Source organism: Carcharodon carcharias, chromosome 23, assembly GCF_017639515.1.
Source record: "Carcharodon carcharias isolate sCarCar2 chromosome 23, sCarCar2.pri, whole genome shotgun sequence".
NCBI classification, from domain to species: Eukaryota; Metazoa; Chordata; class Chondrichthyes; order Lamniformes; family Lamnidae; genus Carcharodon; species Carcharodon carcharias.
The window spans coordinates 1,224,297-1,252,079 of NC_054489.1; the positions used below are offsets into that span (position 1 = coordinate 1,224,297).

The following is a 27,783-nucleotide window of genomic DNA, read 5'->3' on the forward strand; positions in this document are numbered from 1 at the left end:
CTGTGGGAGTCGGTGGGTTTGTAATGGATATTGGTGGACAGTCTATCACCAGAGATTGAGACAGAGAGGTCAAGGAAGGGAAGGGAAGTGTCAGAGGTGGACCACGTGAAAATGATGGAGGGGTGGAGATTGGAAGCAAAATTAATAAATTTTTCCAAGTCCTGACGAGAGCATGAAGCGGCACCGAAGTAATCATCGATGTACCGGAGAAAGAGTTGTGGAAGGGGGCCGGAGTAGGACTGCAACAAGGAATGTTCCACATACCCCATAAAGAGACAGGCATAGCTGGGGCCCATGCGGGTACCCATAGCCACACCTTTTATTTGGAGGAAGTGAGAGGAGTTGAAGGAGAAATTGTTCAGTGTGAGAACAAGTTCAGCCAGACGGAGGAGAGTAGTGGTGGATGGGGATTGTTCGGGCCTCTGTTCGAGGAAGAAGCTAAGGGCCCTCAGACCATCCTGGTGGGGGATGGAGGTGTAGAGGGATTGGACGTCCATGGTGAAGAGGAAGCGGTTGGGGCCAGGGAACTGGAAATTGTTGATGTGACGTAAGGTGTCAGAGGAATCACGGATGTAGGTGGGAAGGGACTGGACAAGGGGAGAGAGAAGGGAGTCAAGATAACGAGAAATGAGTTCTGTGGGGCAGGAACAAGCTGAGACGATCGGTCTACCGGGGCAGTTCTGTTTGTGGATTTTGGGTAGGAAATAGAAGCGGGCCGTCCGAGGTTGGGAGACTATCAGGTTGGAAGCTGTGGGAGGGAGTTCCCCAGAGGAGATGAGGTCAGTGACAGTCCTGGAAACAATGGCTTGATGTTCAGTGGTGGGGTCATGGTCCAGGGAGAGGTAGGAGGAAGTGTCTGCGAGTTGACGCTCAGCCTCCGCGAGGTAGAGGTCAGTGCGCCAGACAACAACAGCACCACCCTTGTCAGCGGGTTTGATGACAACGTCAGGGTTGGACCTGAGAGAATGGAGTGCAGTAAGTTCAGAGAGAGACAGGTTAGAATGGGTGAGAGGAGCAGAGAAATTGAGACGACTAATGTCGCGCCGACAGTTCTCAATGAAAAGATCAAGAGAAGGTAAGAATCCAGAGGGAGGGGTCCAGGTGGAGGGAGAATATTGGAGATGGGTAAAAGGATCCGTTGAACTGGGAGAGGACTCCTGCCCAAAGAAGTGAGCCCGGAGACGAAGACGGCGGAAGAAGAGTTCAGCATCATGCCGAGCCCGAAATTCATTGAGGTGAGGGCTTAAGGGTATGAAACTAAGTCCTTTGCTGAGCACTGAACGTTCAGCATCGGAGAGGGGAAGGTCAGGGGGTATAGTGAATACACGGCTGGGGTTGGAAAGGGTGGGGACGGAGAAACAGGCAGGGGTGGAGGGTCCTAGATGGGTGTTGGTGTCAATGAGTTGTTGCAGCTTGCGTTCCTTAGCACTTGAGAGAAAGAGAAAAAAAGTTTCTTGTTGAGGCGTCGGATGAGCCGAAGGATAAAATGAAACTGGGGGCACGCGCAGCTTTGAAAAAGGGTACGGCGGTGCTGCTGGAGGGAGAGGTCGAGTGTGTTCATATGGCGGCGCATGGCACTGAGTGTGGATTTCAGAATGTGACGGGAACAGCAGTCCGAGAAACGTTTTATGTCCCGGAGATACCTGTAATCCTGGGTGGGTTCGAAACATGAGGGGTGGAATTTCAGTTGAAATCCACGTGGGGTAAGTCGGAGACGGAGACAGTCACTGAGAAAGGAGATATGGCTGTGAAAGCGGGTTTTAGTAAACACCTTGTCAAACACTAGGAGGGAAATGGAAAGCAGGGAAGGTGAGCAAGACAACAGAGAGATACGGAAATCTTGTCGCAGAGAGGAACAGAGCTTCTTCAAGGAGGTAGGCATTTCTTGAAGAGCAGTGGCAGTCAATTAAACACAGAGATAAAAACAAAAAAACTGCGGATGCTGGAAATCCAAAACAAAAACAGAATTACCTGGAAAAACTCAGCAGGTCTGGCAGCATCGGCGGAGAAGAAAAGAGTTGACGTTTCGAGTCCTCATGACCCTTCGACAGAACTTGCGTTCGAGTCCAAGAAAGAGTTGAAATATAAGCTGGTTTAAGGTGTGTGTGTGGGGGGCGGAGAGATAGAGAGACAAAGAGGTGGAGGGGGGGGCGTGTGGTTGTAGGGACAAACAAGCAGTGATAGAAGCAGATCATCAAAAGATGTCAACGACAATAGTACAATAGAACACATAGGTGTTAAAATTAAAGTTGGTGATATTATCTAAACGAATGTGCTAATTAAGAATGGATGGTAGGGCACTCAAGGTATAGCTCTAGTGGGGGTTTTTTTTTTATATAATGGAAATAGGTGGGAAAAGGAAAATCTTTATAATTTATTGGAAAAAAAGGGAAGGGGGAAACAGAAAGTGGGTGGGGATGGGGGAGGGAGCTTACGACCTAAAGTTGTTGAATTCAATATTCAGTCCAGAAGGCTGTAAAGTCCCTAGTCGGAAGATGAGGTGTTGTTCCTCCAGTTTGCGTTGGGCTTCACTGGAACAATGCAGCAAGCCAAGGACAGACATGTGGGCAAGAGAGCAGGGTGGAGTGTTGAAATGGCAAGCGACAGGGAGGTTTGGGTCATTCTTGCGGACAGACCGCAGGTGTTCTGCAAAGCGGTCGCCCAGTTTACGTTTGGTCTCTCCAATGTAGAGGAGACCACATTGGGAGCAACGAATGCAGTAGACTAAGTTGGGGGAAATGCAAGTGAAATGCTGCTTCACTTGAAAGGAGTGTTTGGGTCCTTGGACGGTGAGGAGAGAGGAAGTGAAGGGGATGGTGTTGCATCTTTTGCGTGGGCATGGGGTGGTGCCATAGGAGGGGGTTGAGGAGTAGGGGGTGATGGAGGAGTGGACCAGGGTGTCCCGGAGGGAGCGATCCCTACGGAATGCCAATAAGGGGGGGTGAAGGGAAGATGTGTTTGGTGGTGGCATCATGCTGGAGTTGGCGGAAATGGCGGAGGATGATCCTTTGAATGCGGAGGCTGGTGGGGTGATAAGTGAGGACAAGGGGGACCCTATCATGTTTCTGGGAGGGAGGAGAAGGCGTGAGGGCGGATGCGCGGGAGATGGGCCGGACACGGTTGAGGGCCCTGTCAACGACCGTGGGTGGAAAACCTCGGTTGAGGAAGAAGGAGGACATGTCAGAGGAACTGTTTTTGAATGTAGCATCATCGGAACAGATGCGACGGAGGCGAAGGAACTGAGAGAATGGGATGGAGTCCTTACAGGAAGCGGGGTGTGAGGAGCTGTAGTCGAGATAGCTGTGGGAGTCGGTGGGTTTGTAATGGATATTGGTGGACAGTCTATCACCAGAGATTGAGACAGAGAGGTCAAGGAAGGGAAGGGAAGTGTCAGAGGTGGACCACGTGAAAATGATGGAGGGGTGGAGATTGGAAGCAAAATTAATAAATTTTTCCAAGTCCTGACGAGAGCATGAAGCGGCACCGAAGTAATCATCGATGTACCGGAGAAAGAGTTGTGGAAGGGGGCCGGAGTAGGACTGCAACAAGGAATGTTCCACATACCCCATAAAGAGACAGGCATAGCTGGGGCCCATGCGGGTACCCATAGCCACACCTTTTATTTGGAGGAAGTGAGAGGAGTTGAAGGAGAAATTGTTCAGTGTGAGAACAAGTTCAGCCAGACGGAGGAGAGTAGTGGTGGATGGGGATTGTTCGGGCCTCTGTTCGAGGAAGAAGCTAGGGGCCCTCAGACCATCCTGGTGGGGGATGGAGGTGTAGAGGGATTGGACGTCCATGGTGAAGAGGAAGCGGTTGGGGCCAGGGAACTGGAAATTGTTGATGTGACGTAAGGTGTCAGAGGAATCACGGATGTAGGTGGGAAGGGACTGGACAAGGGGAGAGAGAAGGGAGTCAAGATAACGAGAAATGAGTTCTGTGGGGCAGGAACAAGCTGAGACGATCGGTCTACCGGGGCAGTTCTGTTTGTGGATTTTGGGTAGGAAATAGAAGCGGGCCGTCCGAGGTTGGGAGACTATCAGGTTGGAAGCTGTGGGAGGGAGTTCCCCAGAGGAGATGAGGTCAGTGACAGTCCTGGAAACAATGGCTTGATGTTCAGTGGTGGGGTCATGGTCCAGGGAGAGGTAGGAGGAAGTGTCTGCGAGTTGACGCTCAGCCTCCGCGAGGTAGAGGTCAGTGCGCCAGACAACAACAGCACCACCCTTGTCAGCGGGTTTGATGACAACGTCAGGGTTGGACCTGAGAGAATGGAGTGCAGTAAGTTCAGAGAGAGACAGGTTAGAATGGGTGAGAGGAGCAGAGAAATTGAGACGACTAATGTCGCGCCGACAGTTCTCAATGAAAAGATCAAGAGAAGGTAAGAATCCAGAGGGAGGGGTCCAGGTGGAGGGAGAATATTGGAGATGGGTAAAAGGATCCATTGAACTGGGAGAGGACTCCTGCCCAAAGAAGTGAGCCCGGAGACGAAGACGGCGGAAGAAGAGTTCAGCATCATGCCGAGCCCGAAATTCATTGAGGTGAGGGCGTAAGGGTATGAAACTAAGTCCTTTGCTGAGCACTGAACGTTCAGCATCGGAGAGGGGAAGGTCAGGGGGTATAGTGAATACACGGCTGGGGTTGGAAAGGGTGGGGACGGAGAAACAGGCAGGGGTGGAGGGTCCTAGATGGGTGTTGGTGTCAATGAGTTGTTGCAGCTTGCGTTCCTTAGCACTTGAGAGAAAGAGAAAAAAAGTTTCTTGTTGAGGCGTCGGATGAGCCGAAGGATAAAATGAAACTGGGGGCACGCGCAGCTTTGAAAAAGGGTACGGCGGTGCTGCTGGAGGGAGAGGTCGAGTGTGTTCATATGGCGGCGCATGGCACTGAGTGTGGATTTCAGAATGTGACGGGAACAGCAGTCCGAGAAACGTTTTATGTCCCGGAGATACCTGTAATCCTGGGTGGGTTCGAAACATGAGGGGTGGAATTTCAGTTGAAATCCACGTGGGGTAAGTCGGAGACAGAGACAGTCACTGAGAAAGGAGATATGGCTGTGAAAGCGGGTTTTAGTAAACACCTTGTCAAACACTAGGAGGGAAATGGAAAGCAAGGAAGGTGAGCAAGACAACAGAGAGATACGGAAATCTTGTCGCAGAGAGGAACAGAACTTCTTCAAGGAGGTAGGCATTTCTTGAAGAGCAGTGGCAGTCAATTAAACACAGAGATAAAAACAAAAAAACTGCGGATGCTGGAAATCCAAAACAAAAACAGAATTACCTGGAAAAACTCAGCAGGTCTGGCAGCATCGGCGGAGAAGAAAAGAGTTGACGTTTCGAGTCCTCATGACCCTTCGACAGAACTTGCGTTCGAGTCCAAGAAAGAGTTGAAATATAAGCTGGTTTAAGGTGTGTGTGTGGGGGGCGGAGAGATAGAGAGACAAAGAGGTGGAGGGGGGGGGGTGTGGTTGTAGGGACAAACAAGCAGTGATAGAAGCAGATCATCAAAAGATGTCAACGACAATAGTACAATAGAACACATAGGTGTTAAAATTAAAGTTGGTGATATTATCTAAACGAATGTGCTAATTAAGAATGGATGGTAGGGCACTCAAGGTATAGCTCTAGTGGGGTTTTTTTTTTATATAATGGAAATAGGTGGGAAAAGGAAAATCTTTATAATTTATTGGAAAAAAAGGGAAGGGGGAAACAGAAAGTGGGTGGGGATGGGGGAGGGAGCTTACGACCTAAAGTTGTTGAATTCAATATTCAGTCCGGAAGGCTGTAAAGTCCCTAGTCGGAAGATGAGGTGTTGTTCCTCCAGTTTGCGTTGGGCTTCACTGGAACAATGCAGCAAGCCAAGGACAGACATGTGGGCAAGAGAGCAGGGTGGAATGTTGAAATGGCAAGCGACAGGGAGGTTTGGGTCATTCTTGCGGACAGACCGCAGGTGTTCTGCAAAGCGGTCGCCCAGTTTACGTTTGGTCTCTCCAATGTAGAGGAGACCACATTGGGAGCAACGAATGCAGTAGACTAAGTTGGGGGAAATGCAAGTGAAATGCTGCTTCACTTGAAAGGAGTGTTTGGGTCCTTGGACGGTGAGGAGAGAGGAAGTGAAGGGGATGGTGTTGCATCTTTTGCGTGGGCATGGGGTGGTGCCATAGGAGGGGGTTGAGGAGTAGGGGGTGATGGAGGAGTGGACCAGGGTGTCCCGGAGGGAGCGATCCCTACGGAATGCCAATAAGGGGGGGTGAAGGGAAGATGTGTTTGGTGGTGGCATCATGCTGGAGTTGGCGGAAATGGCGGAGGATGATCCTTTGAATGCGGAGGCTGGTGGGGTGATAAGTGAGGACAAGGGGGACCCTATCATGTTTCTGGGAGGGAGGAGAAGGCGTGAGGGCGGATGCGCGGGAGATGGGCCGGACACGGTTGAGGGCCCTGTCAACGACCGTGGGTGGAAAACCTCGGTTGAGGAAGAAGGAGGACATGTCAGAGGAACTGTTTTTGAATGTAGCATCATCGGAACAGATGCGACAGAGGCGAAGGAACTGAGAGAATGGGATGGAGTCCTTACAGGAAGCGGGGTGTGAGGAGCTGTAGTCGAGATAGCTGTGGGAGTCGGTGGGTTTGTAATGGATATTGGTGGACAGTCTATCACCAGAGATTGAGACAGAGAGGTCAAGGAAGGGAAGGGAAGTGTCAGAGATGGACCACGTGAAAATGATGGAGGGGTGGAGATTGGAAGCAAAATTAATAAATTTTTCCAAGTCCTGACGAGAGCATGAAGCGGCACCGAAGTAATCATCGATGTACCGGAGAAAGAGTTGTGGAAGGGGGCCGGAGTAGGACTGCAACAAGGAATGTTCCACATACCCCATAAAGAGACAGGCATAGCTGGGGCCCATGCGGGTACCCATAGCCACACCTTTTATTTATTAATTTTCCTTCGGTCTGTCCGCAAGCATGACCCAGACTTCCCAGTCGCTTGCCATTTCAACAATCCAACCTGCTCTCATGCCCACATGTCTGTCCTTGGCTTGCTGCATTGTTCCAGTGAAGCTCAACGCAAACTGGAGGAACAGCACCTCATCTTCCGACTAGGCACTTTACAGCCTTCCGGACTGAATATTGAGTTCAACAATTTTCGATCATGAACTCTCTCCTCCATCCCCACCCCCTTTCCTATCCCCCCTTTTCCCAAACATTTATATAGATTTTTCTTTTCCCACCTATTTCCATTATTTTTAAATGTATTTCCATCCATTGTTTTATCTCTGCCTTTTAGCCTATTTCGAACCCTTCCCCCCACCCCACCCCCACTAGGCCTATCTGTACCTTTATTATCACATTCCTTAGAAAATATCACCAGCTTTAACACCTCTTTGTCCTTTTGTCTATGACATCTTTTGGTTATCTCCACCTATCACTGGCCCTCTATCCAGCTCTACCTGTCCCACCCCCCCCTTAAACCAGCTTATATTTCACCTCTTTTCTATTTTTTCTTAGTTCTGTTGAAGAGTCATACGGACTCGAAACGTTAACTGTGTTCCTCTCCGCAGATGCTGTCATACCTGCAGAGTTTTTCCAGGTATTTTTGTTTTTGTTTAAGATTTTATTGTTGTTTTGAAGATTAAAAACTGTGGCTAAACTGAATCCAAATAAATTCTAACCAGGAGATGTAGGATAAATAAAAACAGAACATTCTGGAATACTCAGGTCAGGCAGCATCTGTGAAGACAAACAGAGTTAATGCTTCAGATCGATGACCCTTCATCAAAACTGAGGAAAGATGGAAATTTAATATGTTTTAAGCAACTGAAAGGGAGGAGGGGAAGAAAAAACAAAAGGGAAGGTCTGTCATAGGGTGGCGGGCAGAGGAGAATAAAAGCCAAAAAAATTGGTAATGGGTAAAGAAACAAAACATGTGTTGAGATGAGACATGACTGTCTGGATAGCAGTCATTCGAATGCAAAGTGAAGGAATAAAGAAAGAAAACAAGAAAAAATGAACCAGCAAAAAAGAAAAGGAAACAAAATGGAGCCCGAGTTTATAATCTATAATCTACTCATGGTTGAGTCAAGAAGCCCAAATCGAAGAATGAGGTGCTGTTCCTTGAGCTTCAACCATATTTCCAGTATTTCCTGCCTTTATATCAGACTTCTGGCAACCAGTATTTTCCTCTGCCTTCCCTCCTGATTTCTGGACAGGTGGGTCAGAATTCTTCAGCTTCATCTCACCTAGATTTCCTTTTTTAAAATTATCGTTCATCGGATGTGGGCATCGCTAGCTAGGCCAGCACTTATTACCCATCCCTAATTGCCCTTGTTCAGACCATATTGCTGTGGGTCTGGAGTCACATGTAGGCCAGACCAGGTAAGGACGGCAGCTTTCCTTCCCTAAAAGTGCATTAGTGAACCAGATGGGTTTTTTTGACAATTGACAATGGTTTCATGGTCGTCATCAGACTTTTATTCCAGATTTTTATTGAATTCGAATTTCACCATGGTGGGATCCAAACCCTGCGGCCCACAGCATTACCCTGGGTCTCTGGAATACTAGTCAGTGACAATACCACTAAGTCACCTGCCAGATGACATACGTCACCCATATATACAATGTATTTGACTCTTACCAATACCAGATACAAAGGATACTTTTGGGTCTGTGCTGTTCAGTGTTGTTTTGGGAATGAGGAATGAGGCAGGAATTGATGAATTCCACAGACCATGGTGTTAAAATCTGCTTACACCAGCAGATATCACTGGCAATTTTGTGCTGCAAAAGAAGCTTGTGTAGAAAACTTTACCATAATCTTAACACCCATTCATGGAGAACTTCCAGTGAATGTGTGGAATAAGTTATCAAGGTGACAGTGAACGTCAATTGTTTGGTATATTATGTGGGTGTTAGGTAGTTTCTGACAAAAAAATGTGATTGAGGGATATAAAATATTGAGTAGATGGTGTTCCTTTTTGGGATTGGCAGATGGAGGGCATTGGTCATTTCTGGTTCCACATAAATACCAACTGAAGCAGTAGTTTTACAAAAAGAAATGGATACAAATGCCTTAAGGACCAATCCATAAATGTAAATGCAGAAAAACACAACTTGAATATATATCAAGGAGGGAAAAGCTAGTTGAATAATAGCTTCCATTCGCATGAAAAAGATTCTGAAGATATAATTTTGAGAACATTACCTTGTGTCATTGACTTGAAGACGGCATTGCTGATAGTGGATAAATATTTAGGGTCTGACGAGCTCGGGGTCATTTCGTTGAATGTATCTGCACTGTAAATATGGTTTGTACCAAATTCTTTAATTAGCTCCAACAGAAACATCTTGCCTATTTGCTGAAAGAGGGGGGACTTGGAATCCAGCAGGAAGGAACAAGAATAAGAACAGTTTAGATGTCCCCAGATCCCTAGCCTTGTGATGTTTTCTTTAGGAAACAATCTGAAAAATAAAAAAAACTTAGTTTAAAAAAATAAGCTTTTACTGCAGCATAACGATATTTGGAGTAAGTTTTTATCTTCCCATCAGGGCAGTAATCTGACATGGCAGACTGCCCCCTTCTGTACAACCTGCCCAGTTTTCATTCAATCAATTACAACGGATGGCTGATCTGTTGCACTAGATTACCACTGGGGATGAAGATAGAAATTAACCTCTTTAAATCTATGGAGCAAATATCAAAGGAATCAAATAAGTTTACACCACAGAAGTACTAAAACTTAACCCACTGATGCACTCTCGCCCTAGCCCTACTCTTTCCACTGGTTCAAATATTTATCTATTTATTGTCTTAAAGGATGTAATATTCTCAGTTTCATAATATTTGTGACCATTGATTCCTTAGTCCAACAGCTTTCTGCATAACATTCGCATAATGATACCCCAGTATCATTGACACTGAACCCAATGAAATAGTCTTTCCCTATTCAACCTATCAATATCCTTTGAAATTTTAAAGACCTTTTAAATTCCCCCTGAATTATTTCTGCTCCAGTGGCAACAATCCATGTCTCAAGATTCTTCTCACAGCTAGAGTTTTCTGCTTTGTCCTGGTGAATCTATGCTGTATGCACTCTCTGACTTTAATGTTCCTTGTACAATGAGGTCCAAACTGTACATAGCTTGTAACTGTGGCCTAATAATTGCTTAGCAAAGCACTTTAATTTCCCTTTACTATTGTATTCAACGTCGCTATAAATCCAATTTATATTATCTTTTTAGGTTTTATCGATATGCATCGGAATAATGCATTTGAACACCGAGGCACCTCTATTCTTCCGAATCATCAGCATCTTTCTATTAACTCTATATGATCGTTCCTTATATTTCACCCTCATTTTTCTCTCCATTAAGTTGCATTCTACAAAACTGTCCATGTCTGCCTGACATTTTTATAGTGCTCCTGTTTGTCAAGTCACTTACTTTTGTATCAGCAGCAACTTTCATCTACAGATACCAAGTACAAAGGGAAATCTAACACTGAGCCTTGTGTAACTCCACTTCTAGGCCTTCTCAATCTAAATGAATCCAACCTCTTGTTTCCTGTTTGTTAATCAACAATCTGTGCTGCTACATTTCCTCCCATAAAAACACATCTTCTATGATGCACTTTATCAAGTGTCTTCTGAAAATCTATGTACACCACATTCAATGCATTCCTTGTACCCACTCAATTAAATGTATCAAATGTAACTTTAACAAACCTATACATTTCTAAATGTTCACTCACTTGATTTCAAATAATGGATTCTCAGGGTGCTGGTTTCCCTTCTATAGTGCTGGTAGTTCAGGTGCTAAAACGAGTTTCTGAGAGGCAGCCAAGATAAATACTTGAACTGCACTGCCTAGTTAGCCCATCTTAGCACAAGTCGCCTTCTTAGTAAAGGAGGTTAAAGCACCTGTTAAGAGCTGCTGTGATCAAGATGATAAAACTTCTGATGATCGATTAAATTGGCTTCTAACTTTTATTAACGAGGTTGCACATTATTTTGCCGACTGGTTTTGCAACTAGAAACCTCTTTAACAGTGGCCACAGAACAGGAATAAAGAAGTCATTTGTGAACATTGCGACCGCTACTGAAAGTCATGCTCAGCTTTCAATGTTCATTTGCTGCTGACATCAACTGCTGAGAACCTAAAGAGGATAATTCAGGCGTCCTGGGAGTCCTCAAGAGGCTGTCGGTCATGATGGCCCTGCTTGAGACTGCACTATCACAGCATAGACTTGAACAGCCTGGGCTGCCTGGTTAATAGGCAACTGCAAGGACAATGGTGGCATGCCAGAGTGGAATATTGCCATTGGAGAAGCCAGTAGGTTCCTACGGCATGATTTCTTGTGACTAAACTTAAAGGTGGGCTTAAAGAACTCAATCTAGCCACTGACAAGGCTATTGCTTGGCTCTGTGATTATGCAGATGCTAAATAAATAACTGCATGATTCCCATACCACTATCTCAAGATGTCTGTTCAACCAGCTCTGTGATCCGTTGGAGTACAGATTTTTGGACAGCAGACACAAAACCCCTTTCAAGCAAGGAACCCAGAACCCCCATGGCATCTGCATGTGCACTTTGTTGTTCCAAGGAAGCTGCTGTGATTTCAGTGGAAAATGCGATTCCAGTCATCAGATGCAGCATGATGTTGGGCTCCGCAGTTCACTGGCTGAAATTAGCCAGGAGACGACTGGCAGATTCAGGCTGTGTCTCAAGACATGGACCAAGGCGAAAGCGCACTCCACCATAGACCTAACCACAACCAGTAAGCATTCAGACAGGCTGTTAACCAAGCATTTGATTTATCACACCAATCAGCCTCCTTCTGAAGCTTGGCCCTGTGAGGTCTTCATCTTACTCATCTACATCAGAACTAGTTACGCAACCTGGAAAAGTGGCACCTGTGATCCCCCACTAATGTCTAGTGAGTCACCTAGTAAGGACCTGAATTCTACCCTAGCCTCTAAGTTACATATGGTGCTGGTGTCCAAGCTGGTGCCTGAGAAAGCAATAGTGACTGATGCAGTGCCTTCTTCTTCCTCTGCTCATGGGGAGGGGAGGAGTAACTTTTCGTCCTCCTCCTGGGAGGGTGATGATGGGGGATACTCTTAGTGGTTCATATAAGCTTGAGGCAGTACTGAAAATTTTTGTCCACTGCTTAGTGCAATTTAATGTGTAGGAGAATAAAATTTATAACAAACTAAAAGCTTGATATAATAGTATAAATAATTTAGACTAAGATCTTGCAGAGCAGGGCAATGGGAAAGGAAGGACGGGCATGGATTTACCATTATACCACCTCCACCTTAAATGCACAGACATAGGCCAGGATTTTCCCGTCGGCGATTTGGGGGCGAGGCCCGCTCGCCAACAGGAAAATGACGTGGGATGACGTCGGGAGGAACCCGAAATGTTCAGGAAGGTGGGCGGACAGCAAAATCAGCCGCCCACCCGCCTACCTGTCAATGGCCAATTAAGGCTAATTAAGATTGTTAAAGACCTGCCTGTCCAACCTTAAGGTTGGCAGGCAGGCCAGGAGCCCCAACAGGCTTGTGATAAAACATGAAACCTCATCCACTGGCCGGACGAGGTTTCATATCCGTTTTTAAAAAGTTTCATAAAGTTAATATGTTTCTTATTAACATGTCCCATCTCGTGTGACATTGTCACATGAGGGGGACATGTTAATAATTTTAACATTTTTCTGTTTTTAATGTTTTTTTAACCTGTCAGTAATCTCCCTGAGACAGCAGTTGGTCTCAGAGAGCAGTGCGCACTTTCGTGTGCATGCGTGAAAGAGCGCACATTGACAGATGGGGAATCCCCCCCACCCCCCGCACAGGAAGCGCATAGCGCCTCCTGTCGGGCAGGCTGCTGTGCGGGCCTTAATTGGCTCGCCCTCTTAAAATGGCGGCAGGCCCCGTTTCGGTGGCGGGGTTCAGCTGTCGGCCCGCCGCCGAGCCGGTGGGGCCCACACACCCAACAAGGGCAAAATTCTGCCCATAAGGTATGAGGAACAAATTGAGTAAATCACAGATACAAATTCAACTTGGAGGGCATGACATTGTAGCCATTACCGAGATGTGGCTGGGAGACGGTCAGCACAGGGAACTAAATATAAAGTCTACATGAAAGATGGGGAAAATGGTAGAGGGGGAGGAGTAGCCTTTATGATTAAAGATGAAATCACTCCAATGATATTAAGAGAAAATATAGTGAAGGGTAAGTGGGCGGGAGAGAGTTAATGGATAGAATGCTAAGAAAAGGATGCGAGTGAGCAAAAGTTGTTCATAGGCCACCTGGTGATAGTTGTGAAGTGGCAACTGTTTAAATGCTGAGATTAGACAAGTGTGTAGCAAAGGCAGAGTGGTTCTAAAGGGGAGTTTTAAATTTTATCTAGATTGGGATAAGCAGACTAGCACATTTCAGAAACATAATGACCAGGATTTTCCGGCCCCGTCATGGCAGGACCCACTGCAGAAGATTCAGCTGCCCATTCAAAAGCCCATTGACTTTCGACAGGACCAGACGGTGGGCAGGGCGAAAATGCGGAGCCATGACTTTCTCGAGTGTATCTGGGATAGTTTTCTACAACATGTCCCAGAACGAACATGGAGGCATGTCATGTCAGATTTAGTAATGAATAATGAACCAGATTTAGTTAAAATGGTGCTCAGTGTATAAAATATTTAACTAATAGTGATCATAATATGATCAAGTTCAAAGCATGTGTCATGATCAGAAGGTGTGAAGGAAAAAATATATATCTCTACGTCACCCTGGCTACTTAAAAATTTACTATTTTTCTTTCAAATGGACAAATGTCTGGACTGATAAAATGGCCTCTGCTGACCACATGATGGTAGCCCTGGAAGTTTCTGAGCAGTTTAAAAGAGCACAAAGGCTAATACAGCAGACCCCTGGAATGTAACACTCCTTGCATTGTATAAACATTCCAGCCAAGCCATTACAAAGGATAGTAGACAAGGCATCCGCATCAGCCATGGACAAAGGCAGAGATATTTGTGACTCATCTCCAACATTGTGCTAATGGTTCCACAGTTGCCTGCTCAAAACACAACGGGTTTTAATAAGAGGCCTCGTTAGCTGAACAGCTTGAACCGAAACCACTGTCACATGATCAAGACTTGAACGGTTTGAATTGCTTTAATTATACAGCATTTGGATTTCATTTTCAGTCTGTTGTTTAACACCTGTCGGGCAGGCCACACAGAAGCAATCTCTAGCCAGGTTGGACAACTGGCCCACCATCTAACATGACTCTGCTGAGATGGGTTTGTACAACTGCCTACAGAACGATTCAACCTCTGCGTGCCTAATTCATCTTGGGACATCAACACCACCAGAAAAGCAAATCTTACACCACTGGTTTTCAGCCAGCTAAACTCTGCGGAAGAATTCCTCACTGGACTTTGATTCTAGACTCATGTGAAACCATAACTCTTATTTTTATCATGGTCTATGCCCTGAACCCCTTTCTTTCCCTTATCCCTCTTTTATTGTATGAATGCAAAAAGGACGTTGCAAAACCCCTTTCCTCCATTTGTGTGAGCGTGTAAAATAAACGAACCTCTTATTTTATCTTATCTCGAGTTTGCCGTGGGGTTATTAATAGAGGATTGGATCCCTCCAAACCGAAGGGTTGGGGAACATACTTATAAAAGGGGAAAATCAAAAATACCTTTCTGTTTACGGATGGGTAGTGAGTGGAGAAATCAGGACTGTTCTAAATTAAACTCTCTCCTGTCCATAACAAGTGTCTGAAAGGGTGAAACAGCTACTAGGATCCTATGTTTAGTTAAGGCTGGCTTCAATGGGATGAGAGAGATTGTCCACAGTAAATTGAGCAAATCTGTTAATAGTTAAAAGGACAGAGATCTTGTGAGTGAGGATAGGCTTAAGGGATTGGGATCAGGAATAAATGTGGCTCTGTAAGGAAGCTACAGTGGCTACACGCCCCCTGTTCTACTTCTGGCCATGGGATCAACTAGTTCCTTCCCAATTACCAACAGCCCCTCAAGCAGAGAGGTCTCATGGTGCTGTGCTTCCCTCACTCCTGCTGAAGTTCTGCTGGAACCTGTTATGTGCTATCTTGTCCTTGAGGAGAAAAAGTGGTGATTGTGAATGTGTGTAACTGGCAGGTGTGCTCGTGATGCCTCATGTTGATTGAAGAGCTCTGTTATGTGTCTGAAACGTCAACAGTATTGTGCATGATGTAATTGTGTCACTAATATATAGTTAGATGGTAGATGCAGTACATTGAGGTTATAAGGCTAATGGTGCTGCAGTTATTGAGAAATTTGTTTCAGAGATGGGAGCTTACCTTGACAGCTCATGTCAAATCATTATTTTTTTTTGTGGACTGGTGTTAGGGTTCCTGACTGTGATCTCCTCAGTAATTGCCTCAACACATCCAACACATTAATTGCCTCTCTGGACTCCTTTTGCCTTCAGTGAAGAGGACATCCATTCTCCATGGTACCTTCTCTCCCAGTACCTTCAGCGTTGCTCTGAGAGCCTATGAGCCCTCTCCCTTGGTCCCTGAGCCATCCTAATACGTGACTTTGTCCATCACCCAGTGCACTCCACACCTTCTGTGGAAGTACATGCATGGAGGCTACATCTACCACTTCAGAAAAAAATGTTCCTGATTGGCATTTGATTGCTAAAAGTGCAGATCTCCAAGCCCCAATTAGTCCCAAAATTGCAAGTTAAAACCAGACTTTTAAAAGCTTTTAACAACACCAATTTAGGACCTGTTTTCACTCGTTCCCCAAAATACCTCAAGGAGTTTGACTATATGTTTTGAACACTTTCCAACGATCTGTCATTGAAGCCATTAACATATTTGGTCAAAGTTACTGTGGGCAGTCTCTGTCTCATTGCATTGAAGTCAGCCTTAGCAAAATTTAGAATCTTGGTGCAAAAGCAAAATACTGCGAATGCTGGGAATTTGAAAGAAAAACAAAAATGCTGGAAATATTCAGCAAGTTGGGCTGAGAGTTAACATCTTAGGTCAATATGCCCTTTCATCAGAACTGAAGAAAGATAAAAATGTAAAAGGTTTTGAAACAGTGGATGGGGTCGGGGCCAGGAAGAACAAAAGGGAAGGTCTGTGATATGGTGGTCAAGAGATTATTTTTTTATTCATTCACGGGATGTGGGCTTCGCTGGCTGGGCCAGCATTTATTACCCATCTCTAGTTGACCTTGAGAAGGTGCTGGTGAGCTGCCTTCTTGAACCGCTAGAGTCCATGTGGTGTAGGTACACCCACAGTGCTGTTAAGAAGGGAGTTCCAGGATTTTGACCCAGCAACAGTGAAGGAACGGTGATATATTTCCAAGTCAAGATGGTGAGTGACTTGGAGGGGAACTTCCAGGTGGTGGTGTTTCCACCTATCTGCTGCCCTTGTCCTTCTAGATAGTAGTGATTGCGAGTTTGGAAGATACTGTTGAAGGAGCCTTGGTGAATTCCTGCAGTGCATCTTGTAGATGGTGCACACGGCTGCTACTGTGCCTTGGTGGTGGAGGGAGTGAATGTTTGTGGACGTGATGCCAATCAAATGGACTGCTTTGTCCTGGACGGTGTCCAGCTTGTTCAGTGTTGTAGGAGCTGTACTCACTCAGGCAAGTGGGGAGTATTCCATCACACTCCTGACTTGTGCCTTGTCGATGGTGGACAGGCTTTGGGGAGTCAGGAGGCGAGTTACTTGTCGCAGGATTCCTAGCCTCTGAGCTGCTCTTATAGCCACAGTATTTATATGGCTAGTCCAGTTCAGTTTCTGATCAATGGTAACACCCAGGATGTTGATAGTGGGGGATTCAGTGAAGGTAATGGCATTGAACATCAAGGAGCAATGGTTGCATTTTCTCTTGTTGGAGATGGTCATTGCCTGACACTCATGTGGTGCGAATGTTACTTGCCACTTGTCAGCTCAAGCCTAGATATTGTCCAGGTCTTGCTGCATTTGGACATTGGACTGCTTCAGTATCTGATGACTCAAGAATGGTGCTGAACATTGTGCAATCATCAGCGAACATCCCCACTTCTGACCTTATGATGCAAGTAAGGTCATTGATGAAGCAGCTGAAGATGGTTGGGCCTGGGACACTACCCTGAGGAGCTCCTGCAGCGATGTCCTGGAAGCTGAGATGACTGACCTCCAACAACCACAACCATCTTCCTTTGTGCTAGGTATGACTCCAACCAGCGGAGAGTTTTCCCCCTGATTTCCATTGACTCCAATTTTGCTAGGGCTCCTTGATGCCACACTTGGTCAAATGCCGCCTTGATGTCAAGGGCAGTCACTCTCACCTAACCTCGGGAGTTCAGCTCTTCTGTCCATGTTTGAACCAAGGCCGTAATGAGGTCAGGAGTTGAATGGCCGTGGCAAAACCCAAACTGGGCATCAGTGAGCAGATTACTGCTAAGCAAGTGCTGCTTGATAGCACTGTTGATGACCCTTTCCACTTTACTGATGATGGAGAGTAGACTGATGGGAGGATAATTGGCCGGGTTGGATTTGTCCTGCTGTTTGTGGACAGGGCATACCTGGGCAATTTTCCACATAGCCGGATAGGTGCCAGTGTTGTAGCTGTACTGGAACAGCTTGGCTAGGGGCATGGCAAGCTCTGGAGCACAAGTCTTCAGTACTATTGCCGGAATATTGTCAGGGCCCATAGCTTTTGCAGTATCCAGTGCCTTCAGCCATTTCTTGATATCACGTGGCGTGCTATCAGGGGAGGTGGTGGCATAGTGGTATTGTCACTCGACTAGTATTTCAGGGTAATGCTCTGGGGACCTGGGTTTGAATCCCACCACGGCAGATAGTGGAATTTGAATTCAATAAAAATCTGGAATTAAAAGTCTAATGATGACCATGAAACCATTATAGATTGTTGTAAAAACCCATCTGGTTCACTAATGTCCTTTAGGAAGGAGATATTAAATGACAAAACATTTCAAGGTGCATAAACCAAAGGGAATTGTAATGGCTATAGTAAAGAAACAAAAAGGAGGGGGAAAATCAGCATAGATCATGAACTCTCTCCTCCATCCCCACTCCCTTTCCAATTTTCCCCCTTCTTTTTGTTTTTTCCAATAATTTATATAGATTTTTCTTTTTCCACCTACTTCCATTATTTTTAAATGTATTTCCATCCATTGTTTTATTTCTACCTTTTAGCCTATTTCGATCCCTTCACCCCACCCTACCCCCACTAGGGCTATCTGCACCTTGCTCGTCCTGCTTTCTACCCTTAATTAGCACATTCCTTTAGATAATATCACCACCTTCAACCCCTCTTTGTCCTTTCTTCTGTGACATCTTTTCGTTATCTCCACCTATCACTGGCCCTCGATCCAGCTCTTTTTGTCCCACCCCCCCCTTAAACCAGCTTATATTTCACCTCTCTTCTATTTTTACTTAGTTCTGTTGAAGGGTCATTCGGACTCGAAATGTTAACGGTGCTCCTATCCGCAGATGCTGCCAGACCTGCTGAGTGAGGACATACTGGTGCCCTACTTTTGTTTTTGGTAACGGTCCCACATAGTCTACTAACACCCTACTAAATGGTTCCTCAAAAACTGGTATGGGAATTAAGGATGCCGGTGTATGTTTTCACTTTCCCATCATCTGGCACATATGGCATGTTTTAGAAAACCAGGTCTTTTTGAAGACCCAACCAGTAAAACTGTCAGTTTACCGCTTTTGGGTTTTCCGTATCCCTACATGCCCTGCCATAGGAATTTCATGTGTTATCTGTAATATCTTTAAGATATTTGGGCAGTACCACTGCCTGATGAACAAACTGTCCATCCCTCATCTGCAGGTTTGTGAGGAGGTCTCCACTTCCTTAGTGTTCCATTTTTATGATGATAACATTTTGGAACTTCCTCAGCCTCAGTTTGGTCTGATTCTGCTATCTTACTTAACTCTTAGGCTTGTTGAGCCTCACTAGATTTATTAAACATCTCTTTTGGATTATCCTAGTCTTCAAAGAAAATTTCAGCTAGCCAAATATCTGTCTGTGGTATCACTTTGAATTCCGATGATGACTTTGCTTAGTCATTGCTTGGGTCATCACATACGAAGGAAAAATTCATGGAACCTTTTCCTGTAACTGCTCCGTCTCTTTAACCTCACTTGGGCTTTCTGTAATTATGGGAGAAGCTACTATCTTTGCTCCAACAAAATCGCTTCCCAAGAGCAAGTCTAATCCTTCTACAGGTAACTTCTGAACAACCCTTGCTGTCACTGTCCCAAACATTAAGTCACATGCCAAGTGCACCCAGTACAAAGATACAGGTATATACTCCCTGCCAATACCATTTAATAAAACTCTGGCTTTTAACGCACCTTCTGGGGGAAATTTATGCCTTCCCCCAGCAAAAGTGTTTGAGTGGCTCCCAGACCTCTTAATATGATTATAGGTTTAGCTGTCTCATTTGAGGCATAAGGGGTTACGTTTTTTCTAGACAAAATAAACTCTCATGTATCTTATTCACTTCTCCTGAACTCACAGCAGTGTTCATACTCCGTTTCACAGGTGCAGTTAGTGCTACAATTTAATCTGTTGCATTTTCAGTCAGGGTTCCTTTTCCCGAATCACCCCAATAAGTCCCATGGATTTCCTGCACAACTTCCAGCAATCGGCACAAACGTGTCCCACCTTGTTACACCCTCCTTTCCAGTCTGAGGAGGAATTCCTGGGGCATTCCCAGCTGTACCTTCTCTTCCTGGGCTACTTGCCTTCCTCTCACCTTCCCATCTTCTACCCTTCTTGGGTTTGTGGGGATGACGGAAAAAGGGTTTGGATTTATGAAATAACTCATAATCATCACCCATCTAGCTATTGCAACCCCTCTGGTCTTCAACATGGATTCTAACTACTAGAGGAAGTGAATTTTTAAATTCTTCCAGGAGAATTATTTCCCTGACAGCCTCATATGTTGTTTCTATCTTTAATGCCCTTATCCAACAGTCAAAAGAATATCCCTTTTTACTGCATCATAATCCACAGAATGCTGTTCTGAAAGTGAAGCATAACCCTCATTAGCGTTATGCACCAACCTACTCTGTCGGAGCAATGTCCAGATTTATTCTGGCCACTTCATTTGCTTAGCTACCTTCTCAAACAAAATAAAAAATGCCTCTATATCTCTTTCCTTAAACCTTGGGAGGGTTTGTACAAATTTAAACATCCCCCCCCCCCCATTGGGCTTTGGGTTGGAGGTGGTTTCTTCATCATCAGAACCTTCTTCTACATCTGAGGCCTCTTTAAAATTCCAACCTTTTAAGTCGGTATTCCTTTCTCGCTTGTGTTCTCGTCTGAAATTCCAGTTTCAGCTTCTTAAACGCTCTCCTTTTTCTTTCCTTCCTCTTTTTATTTTGTTTGCCTTCAATTCAAGTTTTTCATCTGCCACTGAATCTTAGCCAATTTACTTGACTACACCCCCCTCCCCACCCACTTCCCGCAGAGAACGCAATCTCCCTGGTGTCCCTTCCAATTTCAAATGCTGCACTATTACCTCCACTATATCTGCTTTCCTCGCCCCTCAAGTCCATCTGCAACTTATCCGTCAACTCTGTTAGCTTACTCTTGGTTACTTTTTGTAAACCAGTCAGGGCTAAGTCTTCCATCTTTAGAAAAGTATTAGCAACTTCCAAAATCATTATGGTTTACTAATTTGTAAGAAACTTGGTATCTGTACTTTATCCCAGCAAGTGGCAACTTAGGAGCAGTTTATATTCACTCCCAGCTCTGGACTGGCTCTACAAAAAGGCTGCTGTCTTCCTTCTCAAGCAGTTGATCCTCCTCTTCCCAAAAGCAAAACCAAAACTCACTTCTTAAAATTCCAGTTCCAGCCATGGTATCTTTTTCAGAGCCGTAAAATCCTTGTGATTCCCTTTGTACACAGTCCACCAGAGTCAAGAGTTTTACAGTTTTTTTAAACAACTGCTTAATTATTCTTTCTTGTAAAAGGATGCTTTTTCCAGAAATATCAATCACAGTCCTGCATTAACCCTTTAAGGGACAATGTCTTTTAAAACACAGATTCTTCCAGAATGGCCTTAGTCTTTTGAAGGTAAACTATTTTCTGTCCTCAAGTGCCATGCTGGTCATTTTAGCTGAAATCATGCGATTTCTTGGAAAAGGCATGTTTGCTCACAGTCGAAGGGGAACTTATGACCCCTTTTTAAGAAAAAACCCAGATCAGTTCCCTAGTTCCAAATTATGCAACGTCCTTCTAAATTTTAAAAGAAAAAATATTTGTTGAAGATATGGTTCTAACACTTATCAACTTTTTGGGGGCCCTGTGCTAGTTTTGAAAACACTGCCAATACTCAGTCTTACTACAATTCTTTGCCACAATCCTCTTCTTTTAATTTCATACTATCCTTAACTTTTTAGTAAGCCTCTGATGGATCTTTCTTGCTGAGTTTTTGATTTTCAGTGGAATGTATTTTGGTTGAAAATTTTGGATTGTTTCTTTGAATGTTTCCCATTCTTTAGTTACCTTTTAGTCGATTTACCCAATTAATCTTCTCCTCTCATACCCATGTAAATAGCTTGAAGTTTGAGATTCTTGTTTGGGACTGGAGTTTGTCACCTTCAAATTTAATATGGAATTCAGAAGATCTTATATTAAGAGATTACTAATTAACCCTGCTTCATTTCACAATACTAGATCTAAAATAGCCTTATTCCTACTTGGTTCCACGAAGTATTGTTCCAGAAAAAAGTGTCACATTATCATCCTACAAATTAATCTTCCAGACACCTTTGCCAATTTGACTGGTCCAGTCTATATGAAGATTAAAATCCCCCACAATTATTACATCAGCTTTGTTACAAGCTCCAGTTATTTCTTGTTTAATGCTCTGGCCAGTGGCATAACTAATGCTAGATGGCCTGTATGTGTAGACAGTTATCTAATAGCACTCATAATATGATCAAGTTCACAATAAGGTAGGTGAACTAGTGGGACAAAGAGATAAAATGTTTATTTCTGATCTCCATTACAGAGACATGGTTACAAGGTGACTAATGTTGGAAAATAAATATTCCAGGGTATACAACATTTTAAAAAGATAGACACAATGGAAAAGGAGGAGTAGTCCTCATAGTAAAAGATTATATAAAAACAGTTATGAGAAAGGATTTTGGTTCTGAAAATCAGGAAGTAGAATGAGTATGGGTGGAGATTAGGAATAAAAAAGGGCCAGAAAACATTAGTAGGAGTAGTTTATAGATCTCCAGCAGTTCTAAAGAGCATGCAAGGTCAGGTGGACCTGGGGGTTCATTTGCATAGGTTTTTGAAGGTGGCAGGACATATTGAGAGAGTAAATTAGCTAAGCATATGGAATCTCAGGTTTCATAAATCGAGATATTGAATACAAAAGCATGGGAGTCATACTGAACCTTTACAAAGCTCTAGTTAGGCCACCAATACAGTACTGCATTCAGTTCTGGTCGCTTCACTTTAGGAAGGATATGGAGTCCTTAGAGAGGGTGCAGAGGAGATTTACCAGAATAGCTCCAGGGATGAGGGAATTTAGCTACAAGGTTAGGCTGGAGAAGCTGGGGCTGTTTTCCTTGGAGCAAAGGAGATTGAGGAGTGATTTGATAGAGGTGTACAAGATTAGGACAGGTTTAGAAAAAGCAGACAAAGAAAAGCTTGTTTCCATTAGTTATCATAAAAGGACTCAGGGACATAAGGGTTTACGCAAGAAATGCAGTGGGGAATATGAAGAAGAACTATTTTTACCCAGTGAGTGGTAAATGACCAGAACTCTCTGCCTATGAGGTGGAAGCGGAGATGATGAATGATTTCAAAAGGAAATAGACTGAACATTTGAGGGAAATAAACCTGCAGGACTACAGGTATAGAGTGGGGGAATGGTACTGACTGCATTGCTCTGCAGGGAGCCAGCATGGATTCAATGGGCCAAATTATCTCCTTTTGTGCCATTGTAACTCTATACAATGAGATAATCATTCATTGTGGCATAATGTACACTCTATGGAGAATGTAAGTGAGAAAAGATGATGCTGGCTTGATGGATGGATTCAGGTCATCAACTATCTGACTGTTCACCAAAAGAAATGCACATAGAAATTGTTAGGAGTCCTAGAGAAGGCAGGTCTCAAAATGTAATGCTTTGTACAGAACAGAAAAATGTTTGAATTAACTGGCTTTAAAATATTGGTTGTATATGTTAACTCTATTTTTTATTTAAAAAGTTGAAGAGAATCTGTTAATTATACATTAGTTGTGATAACTTGTATTCAGATAGTGGACATTTACTGGGCATTCACCTGAGGTCCCTGTAAATAGACACAAGACTAGTCCTGTGGATTACGATGTATATGCTTGTAATGTGTAAATCTGTAAATAAAAATAAAAGTGTGTAAAGATTGTCTCCAGTCTATCCTTTGCCAACTTGCCTGGAAATAGAACAAACAAGAGCTCGAAACATTCATCATCGCATAAGCAATTAATTTTTACAAAGTCTTTCTCTGTACATTCAAGGTATACATGTTTCTTCAAGATCAGAGGAAACCAATTCAATGCACTAATCATCATTTTTTTAAGAATAGGAATTGTGGTGAATACCTTCTGATGGCACCAGGTACAAAACCTGCAAAGGCAGGAAGGACTGGCAACATACCCAAAGATCTCATCCGCTGAAGAATCTGATGCTAAATGTTGGAATAAGCAAACAGTTAATTAGCAAGAGAGCTCCAACAGCAATTATTATTCAAACTCAAAGTGACTTCATCGGCCAATTAACAATCTATTTATTTTATAACTAGTATGATTTACAAGGAGGATACGTGACACCTTGGATCTTAATATAAAAAGTAAACCCACCAATTAAAGCAGGCACAGCATGAATGATTTATCTTGTACGATCCCACTGCTTGGGTATGTTCTGTTTTAATTTCTCATTGAAAAATTGTAAGTTTGTTTTTGGTGCTTTCAGGCTTACTCAGAGTAGATTAAACTAAATTAATACTATAAAACATTAAAAATACTAGAACACATTAGTGTTAGCGAAAAACACACAAGGCATTTGAGCACTTGTGTGCATGGGAGCACCTTTGTGAGTATGAGTGTGAAAGTATACTATGGGTATGATACAACTTACAATTTTATCAAAAGTATTTTGTTAGGTAACACAGGGTTTACGTGGAATCAAGTTACAAGGAAGTGTAAACAAAAACAAAAGGTCGTTGGTTATAAGTCACCTGAACTTCCTGGCTGGATTACAGCGAGTGAATCATTCCTAGGTTACTTATGTTCTTTCTTTTTAAAAAAAACTTTATATTGTTTTGTTTATTTGCATTTGTGTGCTACTGCTGGTTGTTCAATTAAGACAATAATTTGGAATGGTGGTTTGTTAGGATTTAATATATCTTACATATACTAGAGATGAACTATGACCATTTGGGAGCATTTATCACAGTACTATAATCCATAAACCAATAATATCTTTGGAAGTAATTAGCAGCTTAAAGTAAAGGTACATTCTAAAAACATTAATAGTTTAGCAATGCTGATTGTTACCTGCAGATTCAATTGATTTTTGTTCCAGGAGTTTGACAATGGTCCTGCCCAGCTATGCATATTCCCCATACGACCCCATGCAAGAAATGCAGGACCAACAACAAAGTTGTCAATTTCAGTTTGATTGAAGCCAAGTGAAATGTATACCTAAAATGAAGTGAAAATCATTCATCCTTATTTTGAATAAACAGTAACTCTGAGCAGTTACATGGTGACCAACTCTGGCCCATTGAACAAGTAGGTGCTCAACTATGAACACTGGGACTCAAATCTTGGTAATAGCTTATAAAAGGTAATTGCACATGTTCAAGCCTCAATATGGATATGGATCTTTCACAAGGCGTTTGATAAAGGTCTAGTTCAAGAGGAAATGCTGCAACAAGGTTAGGAAGCTGGTTGGTGGACTGGAAACAAAGGATTGAGATTGCTCAGATTGAAGAAGAGTTGGAAGTGGTGTACCTTAGAGGTCTCGGTCGACTTTTATTCTCTATACATATGATTAATTTGAACTTGGGTATAGGAGTGCACAAATCAAAATATGCAGATGACACAAATATTGGAATTTCACAGGACTATATGCAACTTCAGGAACACAAACACATTAGAAATTAACATTTGTTGCTAGTCTACTATCAAACTATTATGCCAAGTGTCGACTATAAACTAGTAAATCAGTTATGTTTTCATATTTCTAGCTAGAAATGTAAAAAACAGATAGTAAGAATTTCTGCAAGTATTTAAAAAGGAAAAGAGTAACTAAAGTGAGTGTTGGTCCTCTAGAGAGCAAACCTAGTGAAACCAATAATGGGAAACAAGAAAACAGCAGAAGCTTTGAACAGGTATTTTGGCTCTGTTTTTACTACAGAACACTTAGAAAACTTCCCAAAATACTTGAACAGCAAGAGGTGAAAGGGAGGGAGAAACTTAAAACAAATCACCATCACCAGAGAAAACCATTAAAACTAAAGGCTGACAAGTTCCCAGGACCTGATGGCCTAAATCTTAAGGTCTCAAAAGAAATGGCTGCAGAGACAGTAGATACATGGGTTATAATCTTCCAAAATTCCTTAGATTCTGGCAGGAGTCAAGTGGATGAGAAAATTGCGGATGTAACATCTTATACAAGAGAGGAGGAAGTAGGAAACTATAGACTGGTTAGCCTAACATCTGTCACTGGGAAATTGCTAGAATATTATTAAGGAGTTTATAACAGAATACTTAAAAAATCATAATACAATCAGGCAGAGTCAACATCCTGGGTCAAAAATCCCGGTATTCCTTCCCTAGCAGCACTGTGGGTGTACCTACACTACAGGGACTGCAGCGGCTCAAGAAGGCAGCTCACCACCATCTTCTCAAGGGCAATTAGGGATGGGCAATAAATGCTGGTCTAGCCAGCGAAACCCACATCCCATGATGAATTTAAAAAAACATGGTTTTGTAAAAGGGAAATCATGTTTAACAAATTTATCAGAATTCTCCGGGGAAGTATCAAGTAGATAAAGGGGAACCTGTATATGTGGTGTATTTGGATTTTTTTTCTTCATTCATGGGATGTGGGCGTCACTGACTGGGCCAGCATTTATTGCCCATCACCAAATGCCCTTGAGAAGGTGGTGGTGAGCTGCCATCTTGAACTGCTACAGCCCATGTGGTGTAGGTACACCCACAGTGCTGTTATGGAGGGGGTTCCAGGCTTTTGAGACAGCACAGTGAAGGAATGGCGATATATCTCCAAGTCAGGATGATGAATGGCTTGGAGGGGAACTATATGAACACGTATTGTAAATCATTATACTCCTTTGGAAGGGGGGGAAGCATCTTTAAAAAGAAAGGGGATGTTGTAATATGCCTTTAAGGGACAGCTGCACAACATTACACGAAGGGAAGTGTGTCATGCGACCCAGTCTTAATTTCACTTTTGCTTTTGAACAGAGCACACAGACACACACACATGCACAGCTGATGGCTTCAAACTTTCTACCCATTCTCATGCGCCTATTCTAAATTAATGAACCAACAACGTGTTTACACAATCCCTTATGAGCGAATGGTGCCTATATCATTATAACACGACGGTGGGGGGTAGCATATTAGCATGGATTGGTTAGCTAACAGGAAGCAGAGAGTAGGGGTAAATGGGTCATTTTCAGGCTGGCAAGCTATAACTAGTGGAGTGCCACAGGGATCAGAGCTGGGGCTTCAACTACTTACAATCTATATCAATGATTTGGATGAAGGGATCAAATGTATGGTAGCTAAATTTGCTGATAACACCAACATAGGTAGGAAAGTAAGTTGTTCAGGGGAGGTAATTGATCTACAAAGGGATATAGATAGGTTAAGTAAGTGGACAAAATTTGGCTGATGGAGCACAATGTGGGAAAATGTGAACTTGTCTACTTTGGCAGGAAGAATTGAAAAACAGTATGGTATTTAAATGGAGAGAGATTGAAGAACTCTGAGGTACAGAGGGATATGGCTGTCCAAGTGCATGAATCACAAAAGGTTAGCATGCAGGTACAGCAAGGGAATAAGAAGGTAAATTGAATGCTGGCATTTATTGCAAGAGGAATGGAATATAAAAGTAGGAAAGTTTTACTGCAGCTGTACAGAATATTGGTGAGACCACATCTATAGTAGTGTGTCTGTTCATTTGAAAAAGGGTATCATTGCATAAGAGGTTGTTCAGAGAAAGTTCACTAACTCATTCCTGGGGTAAAGGGCTTATCTTATGAAGAAAGGTTAAACAGGGGGTTGGGCCCATACCCGCTGGAGTTTAGAAGAATGAGTGAATGATCCTATTGAAACATACAAGATCCTGAAGAGACTTTATAGGTTGGATGCCTGGAGGCTGTATCCCTTTATGGGGGAGATTAAAACCGGGGAACACAGTTTGAAAATAAGAGGTCTCCCATTTAAGATGGAGATGAGAAAGAATTTTTTCTCCCAGAGGGTTCATTAGTTTGTGGAATTCTCTCTTCCCCAGAGAGCAGTGGAGGTTGGATCATTGAATTTATTCAAGGCTGAGTTAGGTAGATTGTTGATAGTCAAGTGTTATGGGGGTGCAGACAGAAAAGAGGAGTTGAGGTCACAATTAGACCAGCCATAATCTTAATGAATGACAGAGCAGGCCCAAAGTGCCAAATGGGCCTACTCCTAAGTCCCATCTTCCTATGATGTTATGCCAT

The 27,783-nt window shown here is 43.5% G+C and overlaps 2 protein-coding genes across 6 annotated transcripts in view; one reads left to right on the top strand and one right to left on the bottom strand.

Annotated features, from left to right (window-relative positions):
* Positions 1-27,783, top strand: part of cntnap1 (contactin associated protein 1) — a 1,152,571-nt gene that overhangs the window by 877,896 nt on the left and 246,892 nt on the right. The gene's annotated exons all lie outside the window — the stretch shown is intronic.
* naglu (N-acetylglucosaminidase, alpha) overlaps positions 1-27,783 on the bottom strand; it is a 52,149-nt gene that overhangs the window by 17,205 nt on the left and 7,161 nt on the right. The window contains exons 3-5 of the mRNA XM_041173315.1: positions 24,593-24,739; positions 23,639-23,724; positions 9,190-9,446 (exon numbers count right to left, since the gene is read on the bottom strand). Of these exons, the coding sequence (XP_041029249.1) occupies positions 9,190-9,446; positions 23,639-23,724; positions 24,593-24,739 (490 nt within the window). The remainder of the gene's footprint in view (positions 1-9,189; positions 9,447-23,638; positions 23,725-24,592; positions 24,740-27,783) is intronic.